This window comes from Entamoeba nuttalli, assembly GCF_000257125.1.
Source record: "Entamoeba nuttalli P19 unplaced genomic scaffold asmbl_3043, whole genome shotgun sequence".
NCBI classification, from domain to species: Eukaryota; Evosea; order Mastigamoebida; family Endamoebidae; genus Entamoeba; species Entamoeba nuttalli.
Genome location: NW_008575793.1, coordinates 1 through 14,808, shown reverse-complemented (window position 1 = coordinate 14,808; position 14,808 = coordinate 1). Strand labels below are relative to the sequence as shown.

The window sequence follows — 14,808 nt, the reverse complement described above, 5'->3', positions numbered from 1 at the left end:
TATATTAATATTTTTAAGTTTATAATAATTAATTTATTTTATTAATTATTGTTTTTTCTTTTTTTTTTTATTAATTGAAAAATAAATAAGTTTATTTGAATTACTCTCATGTCTGATAATTCGATTTGTCCCGTTTGTGGAGGGAGTAAAATTGATAAAAGTGATATTGGGCAATTAGTTTGTCTTCAGTGTGGAAATATTATAACTGCTTATTCACTAAAAATTGATAAAGAGTTTGAAAATAACGACAAAACAGACATAAGTTCAAAACCCATGCCTACAAGAAGAATTGTTAAAACAGGAGCTGGACTAAACAAACGTCTTAGAATTATAAAGAAAAAAATTGAATTAAAAGAAAAGTTGAAAATGAGATGTGTTCTAGAAAAGAGGGCAGTGTCAAGAGATGATTCATACTTTACTTCTCTTCAAAAAATTTCTTATGTTTATTGTGAGGTAATGGCTAAATTTTATGAAGTTGATGTACAAGAAGCTTTAAAATATATTCGTGAACAAATTATACAATTTAAAGGATATAGTGAAGATCCAACAGATTTAATCAATCAACGACTTGCCAAATTAAAGTCATATGAAAATCAATTAAAAAAATATAAAATAAAGGATAAAATAGAAACGTATCTGAAGAAAAAGAAAGTATTAGCTGAGCATTTAAACAAGAAAAAAGACTTACAAATTAAAAAAGAAGAGTCACTTAGTGGAGAAGAATCAGAAAATATAGACAAGTTACTTGGAGAAGAGGGATTACAAAATGTAGAAAAGTTACTTAATGGAGAAGAATCAGAAAATGTAGAAAAGTTACTTAATGGAGAAGGATTATTTAATAAATTAAATGAAGAATCACCAGAAGATAACGAATCCAATTGGTTAGAACAAGAATATTTGAAATATTCTGATGTAACAGAAAGTCAAAATACCATTAATACATATTCTGAAAAGGAATATGAGGTATTTAAAAATAGTTTGATTAGTAGTATTGAAGATCCATTTATTAAAGAAGCACTCATTCGAAATATGAATAGTAATGAACTCTTTAAACAATATTCAAAACCTATAAAAAGGTTAGATGAAAAGTACAAATTAACAGGAGATATTATAGTTGATACCATAGAAAAATACAGAAGAGGAAAAATTGTTTTAAATAAAAAGCTTTCTTCAGAATTCCCATTATTCTCAACTTATGTTGCTTTATTTCGTTGTGGTCAAAAAATTCCATATCAAATATTTTTTAGAGATGTTGTTAATCAACGATTACCAATATTTAGTAATTTGACAATTATTGAATCGCTTAGAAGTGATCATAAATTTGGTAATTTCATTTTTAATTCATTTGGTCAATATATGGTAGATTCATCTTGTTTTACTCGTAGGTTTGAGTATTGGAATTTTCATTATAATATTGGTGGACCTTTTTTATCTGTTGAAGAATCAATGAAATGTTATATTAATGAATTAGATATTCCAGAAGGGTTTTATGATTTAGCAATGATATTATATAATTCATTAAATCAAAGTCATCCATCAGTTTATGCTTTTATGTCATTTATATTTCTGGCAGTTAGATTTTTAACACTTGGATGGGATAAAATAGATGATAACTATTTTGCTAATAAATATATACACAAATATAGTTATTGTTGTGGAAATATTTTAGTGTCAAATTGTCATGAAATTGAATTGCTTAATGAACGAGGTAAAATTGAACAACTTATTGATGCAATGACTAGTTCTAATGTTAGTTTTCAAAAGAAAATACAACAAACACAACTAAAAAATGTTCCTCTTTATCATATTATTGAAAATTGGAAAAGAAAAACTCGTGGATTAGAAAATATTTCTTTTAGAAGTTTAGATGATGTCTTAGAAAATGAATTGGATCAAGAATTTATTAATGATGTTGAGTCATTTGAAGGAAGTGGTGGTGAGTCAGAAGGTAATGCTGATATTATAGAACCAGACATAGAAGGAGAAAGTATTAAATTAAGTGAAGAAGGAGAAAATGATGAAGACATTAAAGGATTAGTAACCGGATATTTTATTCAAGACTTAGAGTCTAGTATTTCTGAGAAAAGATTAAGACCAGTTAAAATAAAGAAAGAACTAAAAGAAAAAAGTAACATTATTAAAGAAATAAAAGAATGGTTTGGTATTGATGAGTCTAAAGAAATAGAATCATTATTTAAACCAATTGGATATAATTCTATTAACAAATCAATAGACAGTAATCAAACCGAACAAAATATTAATAATTCATTAAAAGATAAAGATATTTCTTCAAATAAACATTCAACTAAATTAAAAATTACTAAAATATTAACTAAATGTTATTCTTCTTTAATTGCATCAATTTCTTATGAACAAACAAGAAAAAAAAGTTATATTCCAAGTCCAACTAACGTTCATGAACAAGAAAATCTTTTTAGAGCATTCTTTGATTTTGATAATTCTAACCCACCTCCTTCTTTTAAAATTTCATTTAAACCAATTCAAACTGAATTTGATGAAATTACTGTAGATGAACAACAAACTGCCATGTTATCTGTTCGTTCTTTAATGGGAAAAGAATATTTTCAAATTGCAGAAAGTTTTGAATATAAACCATTTGAATTTTCATCAGTAGAAATGATATTCTTAGAGGTAATGGCAAGAAAATTAAGTGTTTCATGTGAGACATTATTTAGCAATGTAGTTAGACGTTGGTATCAATTAGAAAAAAGTTTTATATATCCATGTGTAAACATCAAAAGAAAAGATCTTTCTCATATCTATCATTCATCGGAAAAATTAGTTAAAACAGTTTTTGACAAATAATTAATTAAAATGTTTTTTGAATTATTAAAACATTTATTCTTTTTAGTCGTTCATTTTATCATTAAGTTGTTTTAAAAATTCAATATTATTTTGTACTTTTAAGACAATTTGTTTTCCATTTACTTCAATAGTACAAATCTCTGGATTTTGTTTTTTTGCCGAAACTTTTTCAATATCTGTATATGTAACTTCTTCTAATAAAAACATCTCTCCATCTCCTGATGGTTTTTCCGCTACAAGCATATCTACACTACTTAATATAACTAAACATTTCTTCCAACAATCAACAGCATCTCCACTAGCAACATTATAATCAGCTTCAAATGTTGGACTTTCTTTCATTAATTCATCAAAATAATTTGATTCTTCTGCTTCATCTTCTTCATTATACTCTTCATCAAATGTAAGTTTTTGACTAATATCTCCATTTGGTATTTCTGTTGAATCAACATTCAATGGTTTAATTGGCATATCTAATATATTTGGAAGTGGTTGAATTGGAATTGCATTATTCTGAGTTTTGTTTACTGAACTGTTTAATGAATTGGTATTAGAAGATGTTGATGATGAAGGGTCAGTAACTGGTTCAAGACCTAAGTCTAATAAATTAGGGATTGATTGATTTGAAATTGGTTGAACTGGCTCAACTAACCCACTTATTTGATTAGTTCCTTTTGTTGATGAAACTCTCATTTGTTGACGTTCTTTTATTTCAGTGTTACTTTTAATAGGGGTTATTGTTTGATTTTGTTGAATAGGAGTATAAGGTTTATGTACTATAGGTTGAGAGTCTTTTTGAGGAGAAGGTTGTGTATGTGAATTATTAGATTGTTGTGCTTGGTGTGATAAATTTGAAAAGAAACTAGTGGCTTTTTCTGTAAATTTTTTAGTACCTTCAGTAATTTTCATTGTTAATTTAGCTAATTCAGGAGGAGTACAAAGTGGACATACAGAAGGAATGTGATTTATTATTTCAAATCCTGGGGTTTTATTCATTGACAGTTTATGATAAAGATGATAACCACTTAATAATACACTAAGTCTTTTAATACCACGTTTAATAAAATCAAGCATAATCATTGTTAACTCACTTAATGAAGGTGACTGTTGAAGGGTTTTACCTATTTCACCACAACCATAAATAACTACATGAGTAAATTTTTTTGGGTCTCTTAAGCATTGAACTGGCTTTAATTGGAAAAACTTACTAACATATTTCTCATCTTCTCGTTTAGTATAATCAAAATTTACTGCATTTCCAATATTTCCTCCTCTATACATTTCTTGAGTACGACAATCAATAAATAAAACTTCCATTCCATCTTTAATATCATTTACTAATGAATGAGGTTCAACTGGAAGAGCTAACGTTGATCCTAATGATTGTGAATACCATCTTTGAAACATTGCTTCATTTCTAAAACAAGAAGACAATAAGAGTTTAAATGACGTTAAAGTACGACGTTCTAAACTAGCAGCACGACAAATTACAATACGTAAGTCTTCAGAAGAAATACGTTTAACTTTAAGTAAAGTAATAAGTTCATTCTTTTTAGTTTCTTTCATAATATCATCTTTAATTTGAATTAAGTAAGCAACAACAGCATAGTAGAAAAGATATTTATTTGAATTAAGAATAAATTCATCCCATAATAAAAGAACATCATTTAATGTTTCTCCTGTTGAGAAAAGAGCATTATATAAGAAACGATTTGTATAAAGAACAGGTTCAACTCTAAAAGAATCTAAACAATGACATAATTGAGGGTCATGGTATTGAAGTAAAATATGCATTAAACAAAATAAGCCTTTTTGAATAGAAGGATATAAATGAGTAAAATAAGGTTGTAACATATTTAAGAATGAAAATACAGCACCTAATCTAAATTCTATTGTTTCTTTTGGATATAAATAATTAAAAACTAAAGCAACAATTACTGTAGGAATAAAATTTGGAGATGTTTTAGGTTGAATTAAAGTAGTTGCAATAGAATAAGAATCTTTAATTAATTCAGCTCTTTTTGATTGACCAATAACAGAAATCAACTTATTTACTAATGGAGGTACATCAGCTTCTACAATAGTTAAATTAAGGCGGTTAGGTAATTTAATTGGTTTCACATCTAATAAAATTTTCCATATTTCTGCTCTCATTGTATTGACTAAACCAAAATGTAAACAAAGTTGCTGAAGCATGGCAGTATCTTTTTCTTCAATAGCGTTTTGAAACAAAGAAAGGACTCTAATGAATTAATAACATATTTTATAAAATACAAAAAAAAGATATCTTATAAAAAAAAAATTGAATAGAAACAAACCGTTGTGAGTAATCCATTGTTCTTATTGTTTTTTAATTAATTATTAGTTCTATCTTTTAAATAAAAAATACTTAATTTATATTATACTTCCAAATCTTAACAGAAACAAACAACATACAAAAATCACTTCTTTAAATCAAGAAATAATAAAATAATCCTTTCATTTTTATTATTCAAATTTTAATACAATAAATCGTTTTATTTGTAAAGGAATATTCGTTTCTAAATTATTTAGTCCATAAATTTTATGAAATTCTTGTGTAAACGTAGCAATAAAATGAGTGTCTAATACCATGCCATCTTTTATTTCAAATATTTTTTCTGTGTCTTCTTTAGACGGAATTCCAATTATTTCTGTTTTTCCAAATTGTACTTCTGAAATTTTTGGAGAAATATTTTCTTTATAAATTACAAATGAAAAGAATTCATTTCCTTTTTGAATGTATTGAATATGATTTGAATTATATGACTGTAAACATTGTGAATTAAAAAATCCAAAACAATATTTATCACAAATTAATAAAAATACAATATTTTTTTGTTGATAAATATAATGTGCTAAAACGTATGCTTTATTATCTACCCATAAATCATATTTACTATCCATTAATATCTCTTTACATCTTAGTCCAGTCCAATTATTAATTATATGAATATTATCTCTGATAAATTGTAATTGGTTATCTTCATCTATTTTTTCAAATAATCCCATCTTTATAAGAAATATTTTTAATTAAATGAATAGATCTAATGTTTTAAATTTGTAAATTTTATAAAAAGGTTTTGTATCAATTATTTTATACAATTCTTTAATTTATCTTCCTTTTTATTCTTTATTTTTTTATTTATTAGAAAAATTATTTACTTGTTATTTTAAAAACATGTTAATTAGAACAAAAAGCTGCATATCTTTCAAATGAAACTGCACCAGAAGACTCTATATCCATGGTTTCAAAAATTGTTTTAATTTGTTCAGAAGATACTCCAAATTTTTGTGCTGATTGAAGAAATTCAACTAAAGTTAAAACACCATCTTTATCCAAATCCATCTCATCAAATGTTTGTCTTAATTGTTTACTCATTTGTAAGGACCAATTGAATAAAATAAGTTTTAATTATCTGTTTAAATATTGTATTATGTTATCAATTTTTTATTATACTACCATCTATAAATAAAACTATCGATGGAATGTGTCAAAATAAACTTCCAAGAAAATACTAATTTAAATTTATCTCTTTAGTGATATAATGAAAACTTAGAGATTAATTCACTACAAATAAAAATTGTAAAAGTAAATAAATACTGACTGACTATTACAATTAAATTGTTTAGAGTATTTCTAATGCTATAATCTATAAATATAATTTAAAAAATCTTAAAAAGAACTAAAAATATAAAAAGTTTTTATGGTAAATTTTATAGTTATTCTATTCTTATTTATTTGTTATAGTAGTTCGTTTCATGTATATCAAGAGATAGAAGACAGTTGGTATTTTCAAAAAGCAAATGAGAGTAAAACGATATTTAGTATTGATTCATTTGAAATAAATAATCAAAAAGAAGTATCAATTAAGTTTCATGATGATTTAACAAATAAATTTATTATGAAATTATATTGTTTTAAACAAAATACTATTCGGTTTAAAATAAAACATATTAGTGGTCCATACCATTTTAAACGATATGAATATCCATTTCATTCTGTTTTAAATAAAATACCATTTAATTTATTAAATAATAATACTAATTATATTTCACTTAATTGCCAATCAGTATCTATTCAAATAACTAATTCTTCATTTCAATTCAACGATATTATTATTGATTCATTATTGTTTAAATCAATTAAATATAATAATCATACTGATAATTTTAATAATCATACTGATTTTTTAATTCATGGATTAACTTCAACTGGATTCTCTCTTCATTTAAAAAAATATACAAAAATGTATGGTTATCCAAGACATACACATTTTGAGTTATTCCCTTCACAAAAACCATATCGTTTATTTAATGTTGATCCTTTTGGTTATAACCTTACATCACCTAATTCATTAACAGGATCTATTCCATTCATTCTTATGAATTCAAATGGAACATGGAATGGTATTCATCTTAATAACCCTACAGAACAATTTATTACTGTTTCATCTACTGGATTTAGATATATTACAGAATCTGGAAATATAGATGTTACTCTCTTTTTAAATGACTCTCCTTTATCTATTGTTTCTCAAAATATGAAATTAACAGGATTACAACAACTACCTCCTCGTTGGATGTTTGGATATCAACAAGCAGCAGAATGGTATTTCTCAAATGATACTATTAATGAAGCTATTTCTAAATTTCGAAAAACTAAATTACCATTTGACTCTTTATGGCTTTCTCCATATGCTAATTTTAATTTTCAATCATTTTCAATGAACATTGATATCTCTCAACAATTTATTGATAATGTAAATAAAAAGAATATTAAATTGGTATTTACTGCTCTTCCATTTATTAGAACATTTTTACTTAATGAAACAACATCATTATTAAATGGTAGTTTTTTAATCAATGGAACATTAAATCATTGTATTTGTAATTCTGTTGGATGGATTGATTTTACAAATAAACAAGGATATGAATGGTATCGTTTTATGTCTAAAATATCACCTGTATTAACTTTATGGGCAGACTATAATGAACCTTCTTCTTATTTTTCTAATGAAATGACACTATTCAGAAATGCTCAACATAAAATATATGAGCATAGAGAAATTCATAATTGTTATAGCAATTTACATGTTCAAAGTCTTTTTGAAGGAGTTAATCAATCAAATTATTATCCATTTATATTAACTAGTGGATTCTATAGTGGAATTCAACAATATGGAGGAGTTATATTAACTCAAACATCATCAAATTGGGATAATCTTTATTCCATTGTAAAAGAATCATTATCAATGAGTATTTGTGGAGTGTCTTTTATTGGAAGTGATGTTGGAGGTTTTTATGATACTGTTAATTCTACTCTTTATCTTAGATGGTTACAAATACAAACATTCTTTCCTCTTTTTCGTGGTAATGGAGAAATAAATGGTTATAGAAAAGAACCATTTATGTTTATTAATAATATTAGATTTATTAAATTTGCTTTTTCTTTGAGATATCAGTTTATTGATTATTGGTACTCTTCATTTTATCACTCTCGACTTTCAGCTCTTCCTGTTATAAGACCTCTTTTTTTAAATTATCCAAATGATCAAACAACATATTCTATTGATACTGAATGGATGATTAACAATGATTTATTACTTTGTGGAGTATTTAATGAAACACAATACCTTCAAGTTTATATACCAAAAGGAATTTGGTATAATTACCTTATTGATGAAAGAATAGATTCAAATGGTCAATGGTTCAATATGGAGTTGGACTATGAATTTATTCCATTCTTTGTCAAAGGAAATACTATCTTATTATTAAAGAAATCAAAAACAATATCAACTATTCACCAACTCAAACAGAAATATACTATAAATATTTATTTAGATGAAAATTATCAGGCATCATCAAATTGGTATTGGTCTGAGGGAGAACAACAACATGAACCTTTCTATAAAATGACAATGAACTTCTTTAATAATTCATTTAACTATCATATTCACCCATTTGATGAAATGGGTAATCCAACAACATTTAATCCTAACCATCATAATTATTTCAAATGTAGTTCTATTGTTATTTATGGATTATCTACTTTTCCAAAACAAATATTATTAAAAACAGAAAATAATATATTAGACGTACCATTTAATCATTCATTAATTAAATTAGTAATTAATCCCTTACATTTAGTATTAGACCATTCTTTCAATTTACTTCTAAAATATAATTGATTCAATTTTTATAGCAAAAAAATATTCAATTTCAATCAAATTAAAGCATGAATTTAGACTTACTAGTATCATCAGGATTACTTTTATCGATATTACGGAAGTAAATATATTCAGGGTTGACAGTATTCATTGTTCCTCTTTGAATAGAACGTAATTTTAGAATGAACCTAGGACCTAATTCATCAATTAAACACTTTACTGGACCTTTAGCACGATCAAAGTTATCTTTTGCTTCATCAAATTGATAAATATGATGTCTGAAAAATATAAAATCTCTTTGAGAATGGAAAGTGACTACTCTCCTTCCTTTAAAATTTGGTTTTTGACTAAATAAAGCATTTAATTGTCTTGCAACCATTACACCAAGTCTTGTTTGAAAGCCAGTTGTTAGACATTCACATGGAACGTGCCATGTTGAAACTGTGACATGACCTTTTATATCTTTAGGTTTCATTAAATTAAATAATTTGAAATGAAAAGAAGGACCACAAGGCATATGAATTATATATAAATCAGCTATTAAATAAGAATAAAATTTTTATGAAAAATATGAATAAATGTCAATAAAATAACAAACTACACTCCTTATGATTATCATTACAAACAATAATATCTGTATAATCATTTCTTTTTGCATAATTAATAATTTTATGCATAGTACTTTGTTTTCTTTCAAAATATTGTGCATTATAAAATATTCTACTCAATAAATAAGCAAATTTCTTTGTGTTAGAATGTGCTGCAATTGTTGAAGTAACAATAATTTTTGGTTCTCTGCCTTTATAATAAGCTGAATATTCATCATTTTTAATTTCTTCAACAGCCTCTTCATCATTTTTGAAATCAACAAATGAATCATCTTTAATACGTTTAGTTTCCAATGTTTGAGGTTGTTGTGGTTTAATTTTTCCTTCTTTAATAAGTTCTCTTCTCTTTCTTCTTATAGAAGCCATTTCTTTTTTCCTCTTAGACAATGTATTTAGTCTTCTAGGTTTCTTAACTTGTTCTTTCTCACGACTATCTTTCTTTCTATCCATAATTGCCTAATAAATAATTTAATTTTTTTTAGTTCTTTTTATTAATAAATTTTACTGTTTCTTAAATTTGACTATAAACCCTGTTATCCTATAAATATTACATAATTTGACGTTTTGATGAAAGAAACTTAAAAATATACTTTCATCTATAAATTAAAATCTTTTAGTTAACTGAATAAATTGGCTTAATGTTGAATTTAATACATTAACCCATTCCTCAAAATCTTCACCATCTGGAAAGAAAAGGTAATCAATTGTTGTACCACAATGAATTTCAAAAGTTCTTGGTTCTTCACCTGAAGGACCAAAACGTTTAACATCTAAGAAACGAATTTGTTGGTATTGTTCCCATTGTAAATAGCGAGTTTTATTTTTTGTTAGTGATAATTCACAGACGTTCTGGATGTAACAAATTCTATCATTAAACAAAAAAGCAAATGATAGTGTTGTTGGTGAATTGATTAATAACCATCCATAATATAAACAATATCTCCATGATTGAACTAAATTTTCTGAGCAGCAAATACAAGAAGATACATCAAGTAAACAATCATGCATTTTTGATTGAGTATTTACATTTGAAATTAACTTTTCAAACTTAAGTTGAATCTCTTCAAGACGTTGATATTCTGGATGAAAAGATGAAGTATTTTTGATAAGTTCTTTAAGTAGTATTGGATATCTCATCAATCGTTGAACTGGCCTAAACTAATAAATACTTATTTCTTTTCTATCTATCCATTCCACAAAAATTATCAACAAACATAATAATAAGGTCATTAAATGATAATCCATTTAAATCTTTAATAATACTTTGTCTTTTAATAAATTCTTTAAATCCTTTCACTTTAAAAGCACTTACCAAACTTCTTCTTTGTGTTTCAAATAATAATGTATATTCTGCAAGTGGTGTCATAAGCTCAACACATTTCACTAATGCATCTCCAAAACAACTATCATACTTCCATCTAACTCGAATATCTTCAAAAGTATTAGCTATTAAACAACCATTTAAAAATACACTTTCAATTCTTGGTAAAATACTTTTAATCATTAGTAATGGTAATATTGTTGTTTCTGGGTTTTTTGCTCGTTCAATCAAAGGCTCATTAAAAAATACATCTAATTTTCTCATTGAATCTACAAATGAAACTTCTGTTGTACTAAATTCATTAATAACATCAAATCTTCTAAATACACTACTTTTATTATATACTCTTCGAGTTAGAAAACCTCGACAATATGATTGGATAATTTCAAGTCTTGGAACTTCCATTGAAACTTACTAACGTTAAATGATTATAACTTTTTAGATTTTTTATTTCTTTTTTGCTCAGCTTTTTTTTTAAAGTCTTATCATCCTCGTGAAAAAGAGAAGATTGTATCAGATAATGAAATATAAAAATATATTATGTAAGAATTAATTACCTGCAGCTGCTTTAGCCTTTCTTAAAATTTTGTTTTTCATCTTCTTTTTAGCCATTATAGCAAGTCCTTCAATCATAAATGGATATCCCTTCAATTTAAGACACCCCCCTGGTTCCATAAACAAATCCATTGCAACAGAATCAGCTTTTGGAGTTGCACTAACAATAGTGATCAATAAATAAAATAAAAGAAATAATATCATCGTTATTATATAGTAATATTATGACTTTTATTAGTTTTTTAGTTAATTTTTAAAATTTTGTTTTTTCTTTTATTATTTATCATATACAGCACAAGAAACCACAAAATATATCTCTTAAGATCTCATCTAAAAATCAGTGAATGAGTGATTTTGTTGAAAAGAAAGAGAGTCATAAGAAAGAACGATGGGAAACAATTGAACATATTGTTAATGATATTGTCAATGAAGGTTCAATAGAAGAATTGGAACGAATGAAAGAATATATCAAAGAAAAAATTAAAGAATTTCATTATACCCAAGAAATAAACAAAGTTCAAGAATTGTATTCTGACAAAAAATATAATGGTCCTACAATTGATCCTCACCATAAAAGTGATGATGGGAGGAGTTGGTTTAATTATAAAGGAAATAATATTGTAGTTATTGATTTAAATAAATATTCATGTCCAGATGCTAACCCAAACACAATTCAAGAATTTAATCTTAATGGTAAAGTATATTATGTCACCTTTGTTTATTCCTATTCTTCCATTCTTACTCTAGACAAAGCTGACCAATTACTTATTTGGCAACCACCAAATACTCATATTATGAAAATTAACTTAACAATCCCTTTTTGGTGGAAAGATGACTTATTTCCATATATTGTTGAACACCGGTCATACTCTCCCTCCAATGAATCAAATGAAAATTCTTCTCTTTCAATACAAGATTTAGTTGATTCAACATTTCTAGTAAATTCAAGTGAATTAGAGGATTCTATTGATATTCCAATACTAGTCCCTATACCTGTTGTTAAAAACCGGTCTTGTTATTCTGTTTTGTATTATGATTATTGGCCTTCAAATTCTTATCAAAATATATTACAATTCATCATATCGTCTAATCTTTCCTAAGTTTTCTTTAAACTCTTAATTTTAATTTTATTTCTTATAAAACTTTTCTTTCTGTAAAGTTGTAACAACTAACAAACCACCAACAATCAATCTTTTAAAATGGTGAGGGTAGTAGGAATTTATTGTATCATAATTATAATGAGTAGCAAAAATATCAAATTATTTTATAAAAACAAAAAGAAATTTTCTAAAACATTCTTTATTTAACAAAAGATTGAATTATGGGTGATTAGGGGTAATAATCCCCGTCTTGAAATTCTGAAATAATGGAAAAGGGAATTATTTAGAATAGGTAATTCAAGAAGAAGTTTAGTCTTTAGTTCTTCGGAAAAACTTAAAATTCATTTTCATGTTGTTTAAAACCCTTCAGAGTTATACATTTGTTCTCGTTGGTCCTATGTCAAGTGGTAAAAGTTCATTACTTAATTGTCTTATTGAACAAAAGAGTTGTTCTTATTCTTCTTCAACAGTAACAAATAGATTAGAGGTTGTAATGTTTGAGAATGAAGAAGAGGCAATTAAATTGGAAATATTAGATACTCCTGGAATGAAATTATATGAATCATTATCACATTTATTCTTTTCAACTACTTCATGTATTCTTATTGTTGTTGATTTATCAGAACGAAAATATGAAAAACAGATTGATGAAATCTTTGCCTCAATGCAAAAAATACAAAATTCTTGTTCTTCTTCTGGCTTAACTTTTTCTTCTTCTTCTGACTCTGATTTTAAGTACGGATTTCCTATGGTAGTTGTTGGTACAAAATCAGACTTGGTTTCACAAGATGACTGCCAATCTTTCATTCAAAAAGTTAAAGATAATGGCTTTATTAGTTTCACTTGTTCTACAAATGATATAGAATCAATTAATAATGTATTTAATGATTTACTCGAAACTGATTTTGTTCATCCTCAACAAGTAAAAAAAATTCCTTTAAAACAAAAGAAAAAATCTTGGAAAAAAGTTAAGACTCAATGCGTTGTGTTATAAGAATATGTAATTATTTATTATTTATACATTTTTGTTTCTTTCATTGTTTCACTTGATATCTTCATGAATGTTTCTTTCTTTTCCTATAAAACAACTTTTATAAAATTTTGTTATTTTCTTTCTTTTCTCTATTCCTTTTTTCTTAAAATAATTTTCTTATTATTAGAATAAGAACTTAAAAATATTCATAAAAACTTTAAATTGTTCTTGTTACTTTCATTTATCGGTATGAATCAATCTTTCCTTGATTCAAATAATCAAATATCAATATTAATTCCCTTTAATAACCCAGAGACAAGAGGGTTTTATAGTATAATTGACACTGGAGATGATATTATTTCATCCTTTAAAAAATTAATCAAACACCCAATCTTAGCAATCCTTGACTTTTTAACTTCAGGACTTCTTTGGAGTTTTCTTTATTTGATCACTTCGCTCTTTATCAATGCATTATTTCAAGCAATAACAGATGATTACTATATTCGTTGGTTATCAAATCACCAAGAAATTCCAAAGTCATACACTCTTCCAGATATAGGTACTGACCTTCTTCCTTTTATTGATATACCATATTTACCTTCTTATGTATTGGTTGGTGTTTTAACAGTCACTTTCTTAAGGTTCTTCTTCACTCCATATCGTACAATCATTCTTAAAAGATTTTGTTTTCTTCAAGGTACAATCTTTATTCTTCGTTCTTTGAGTATATTTGGAACATACCTTCCTTCTCCAGTCCCATGTACAACCTACAACAAACAACCTCTTTTCATTTATGCAATGAAAATATTTTCTGGAACTCGTTCATGCCATGACCTAATGTTTTGTCCTCATACTGCTGCATTATTCTTTTGTGCAATGTTTTGGTATCACTACATAGAAAAAGCTCCATTAATAAATTTTAAATGGTGTTATAAAGTTAGCCCTTCTGTTAATGAATATGGCTATCCACTTCGGTTTACAATAGAAAAGGGTATTATTTGTATTATTACTGCTATTGCCTCACTACTATTTGTTATGTGTAAAAGACACTACACTTTTGATATCTACATTGCTGCTATTATTTCAGTACTTTTGTTTAAATTATACCATCACTATATTCTCCATATTAATACGAGAATGAATTGGTTCAATGCTTTCTTACGATGGTTTGAAGATGGGTCTCCAGACATTCCTGAACTTGGAATGAAACAAGTAGATCATGATAATTAGAATTCAT

The 14,808-nt window shown here is 26.0% G+C and overlaps 10 protein-coding genes across 10 annotated transcripts; 5 read left to right on the top strand and 5 right to left on the bottom strand.

Moving 5' to 3' along the window:
* Window positions 1-108: 108 nt before the first annotated feature.
* Window positions 109-2,826, top strand: ENU1_053290 (hypothetical protein; the record flags this gene model as incomplete). Its single annotated transcript, XM_008857928.1, has 1 exon — window positions 109-2,826. The coding sequence occupies one exon, from the start codon at window positions 109-111 to the stop codon at window positions 2,824-2,826; it is 2,718 nt and encodes a 905-aa protein (XP_008856150.1).
* A 42-nt stretch (window positions 2,827-2,868) lies between these two features.
* Window positions 2,869-4,980, bottom strand: ENU1_053280 (hypothetical protein; the record flags this gene model as incomplete). Its single annotated transcript, XM_008857927.1, has 1 exon — window positions 2,869-4,980. One exon carries the CDS (start codon window positions 4,978-4,980, stop codon window positions 2,869-2,871), a length of 2,112 nt encoding a protein of 703 aa, XP_008856149.1.
* Window positions 4,981-5,313: 333 nt separating this feature from the next.
* On the bottom strand, window positions 5,314-6,226 carry ENU1_053270 (EF hand domain containing protein; the record flags this gene model as incomplete). Its single annotated transcript, XM_008857926.1, has 2 exons — window positions 5,314-5,856; window positions 6,068-6,226. The coding sequence occupies 2 exons, from the start codon at window positions 6,224-6,226 to the stop codon at window positions 5,314-5,316; spliced, it is 702 nt and encodes a 233-aa protein (XP_008856148.1).
* A 325-nt stretch (window positions 6,227-6,551) lies between these two features.
* ENU1_053260 (glycosyl hydrolase, family 31 protein) lies at window positions 6,552-9,035 on the top strand (the record flags this gene model as incomplete). The annotated part of the gene is made up of 1 exon (XM_008857925.1): window positions 6,552-9,035. One exon carries the CDS (start codon window positions 6,552-6,554, stop codon window positions 9,033-9,035), a length of 2,484 nt encoding a protein of 827 aa, XP_008856147.1.
* A 40-nt stretch (window positions 9,036-9,075) lies between these two features.
* Window positions 9,076-10,072, bottom strand: ENU1_053250 (ribosome biogenesis protein, putative; the record flags this gene model as incomplete). The annotated part of the gene is made up of 2 exons (XM_008857924.1): window positions 9,076-9,551; window positions 9,613-10,072. The coding sequence occupies 2 exons, from the start codon at window positions 10,070-10,072 to the stop codon at window positions 9,076-9,078; spliced, it is 936 nt and encodes a 311-aa protein (XP_008856146.1).
* A 153-nt stretch (window positions 10,073-10,225) lies between these two features.
* ENU1_053240 (Rho guanine nucleotide exchange factor, putative) lies at window positions 10,226-11,348 on the bottom strand (the record flags this gene model as incomplete). Its single annotated transcript, XM_008857923.1, has 2 exons — window positions 10,226-10,775; window positions 10,837-11,348. The coding sequence occupies 2 exons, from the start codon at window positions 11,346-11,348 to the stop codon at window positions 10,226-10,228; spliced, it is 1,062 nt and encodes a 353-aa protein (XP_008856145.1).
* A 144-nt stretch (window positions 11,349-11,492) lies between these two features.
* On the bottom strand, window positions 11,493-11,702 carry ENU1_053230 (hypothetical protein; the record flags this gene model as incomplete). Its single annotated transcript, XM_008857922.1, has 1 exon — window positions 11,493-11,702. The coding sequence occupies one exon, from the start codon at window positions 11,700-11,702 to the stop codon at window positions 11,493-11,495; it is 210 nt and encodes a 69-aa protein (XP_008856144.1).
* A 140-nt stretch (window positions 11,703-11,842) lies between these two features.
* On the top strand, window positions 11,843-12,598 carry ENU1_053220 (hypothetical protein; the record flags this gene model as incomplete). The annotated part of the gene is made up of 1 exon (XM_008857921.1): window positions 11,843-12,598. The coding sequence occupies one exon, from the start codon at window positions 11,843-11,845 to the stop codon at window positions 12,596-12,598; it is 756 nt and encodes a 251-aa protein (XP_008856143.1).
* Window positions 12,599-12,947: 349 nt separating this feature from the next.
* Window positions 12,948-13,592, top strand: ENU1_053210 (Ras family protein; the record flags this gene model as incomplete). The annotated part of the gene is made up of 1 exon (XM_008857920.1): window positions 12,948-13,592. The coding sequence occupies one exon, from the start codon at window positions 12,948-12,950 to the stop codon at window positions 13,590-13,592; it is 645 nt and encodes a 214-aa protein (XP_008856142.1).
* Window positions 13,593-14,369: 777 nt separating this feature from the next.
* ENU1_053200 (membrane-spanning protein, putative) lies at window positions 14,370-14,801 on the top strand (the record flags this gene model as incomplete). The annotated part of the gene is made up of 1 exon (XM_008857919.1): window positions 14,370-14,801. The coding sequence occupies one exon, from the start codon at window positions 14,370-14,372 to the stop codon at window positions 14,799-14,801; it is 432 nt and encodes a 143-aa protein (XP_008856141.1).
* Window positions 14,802-14,808: the final 7 nt, after the last annotated feature.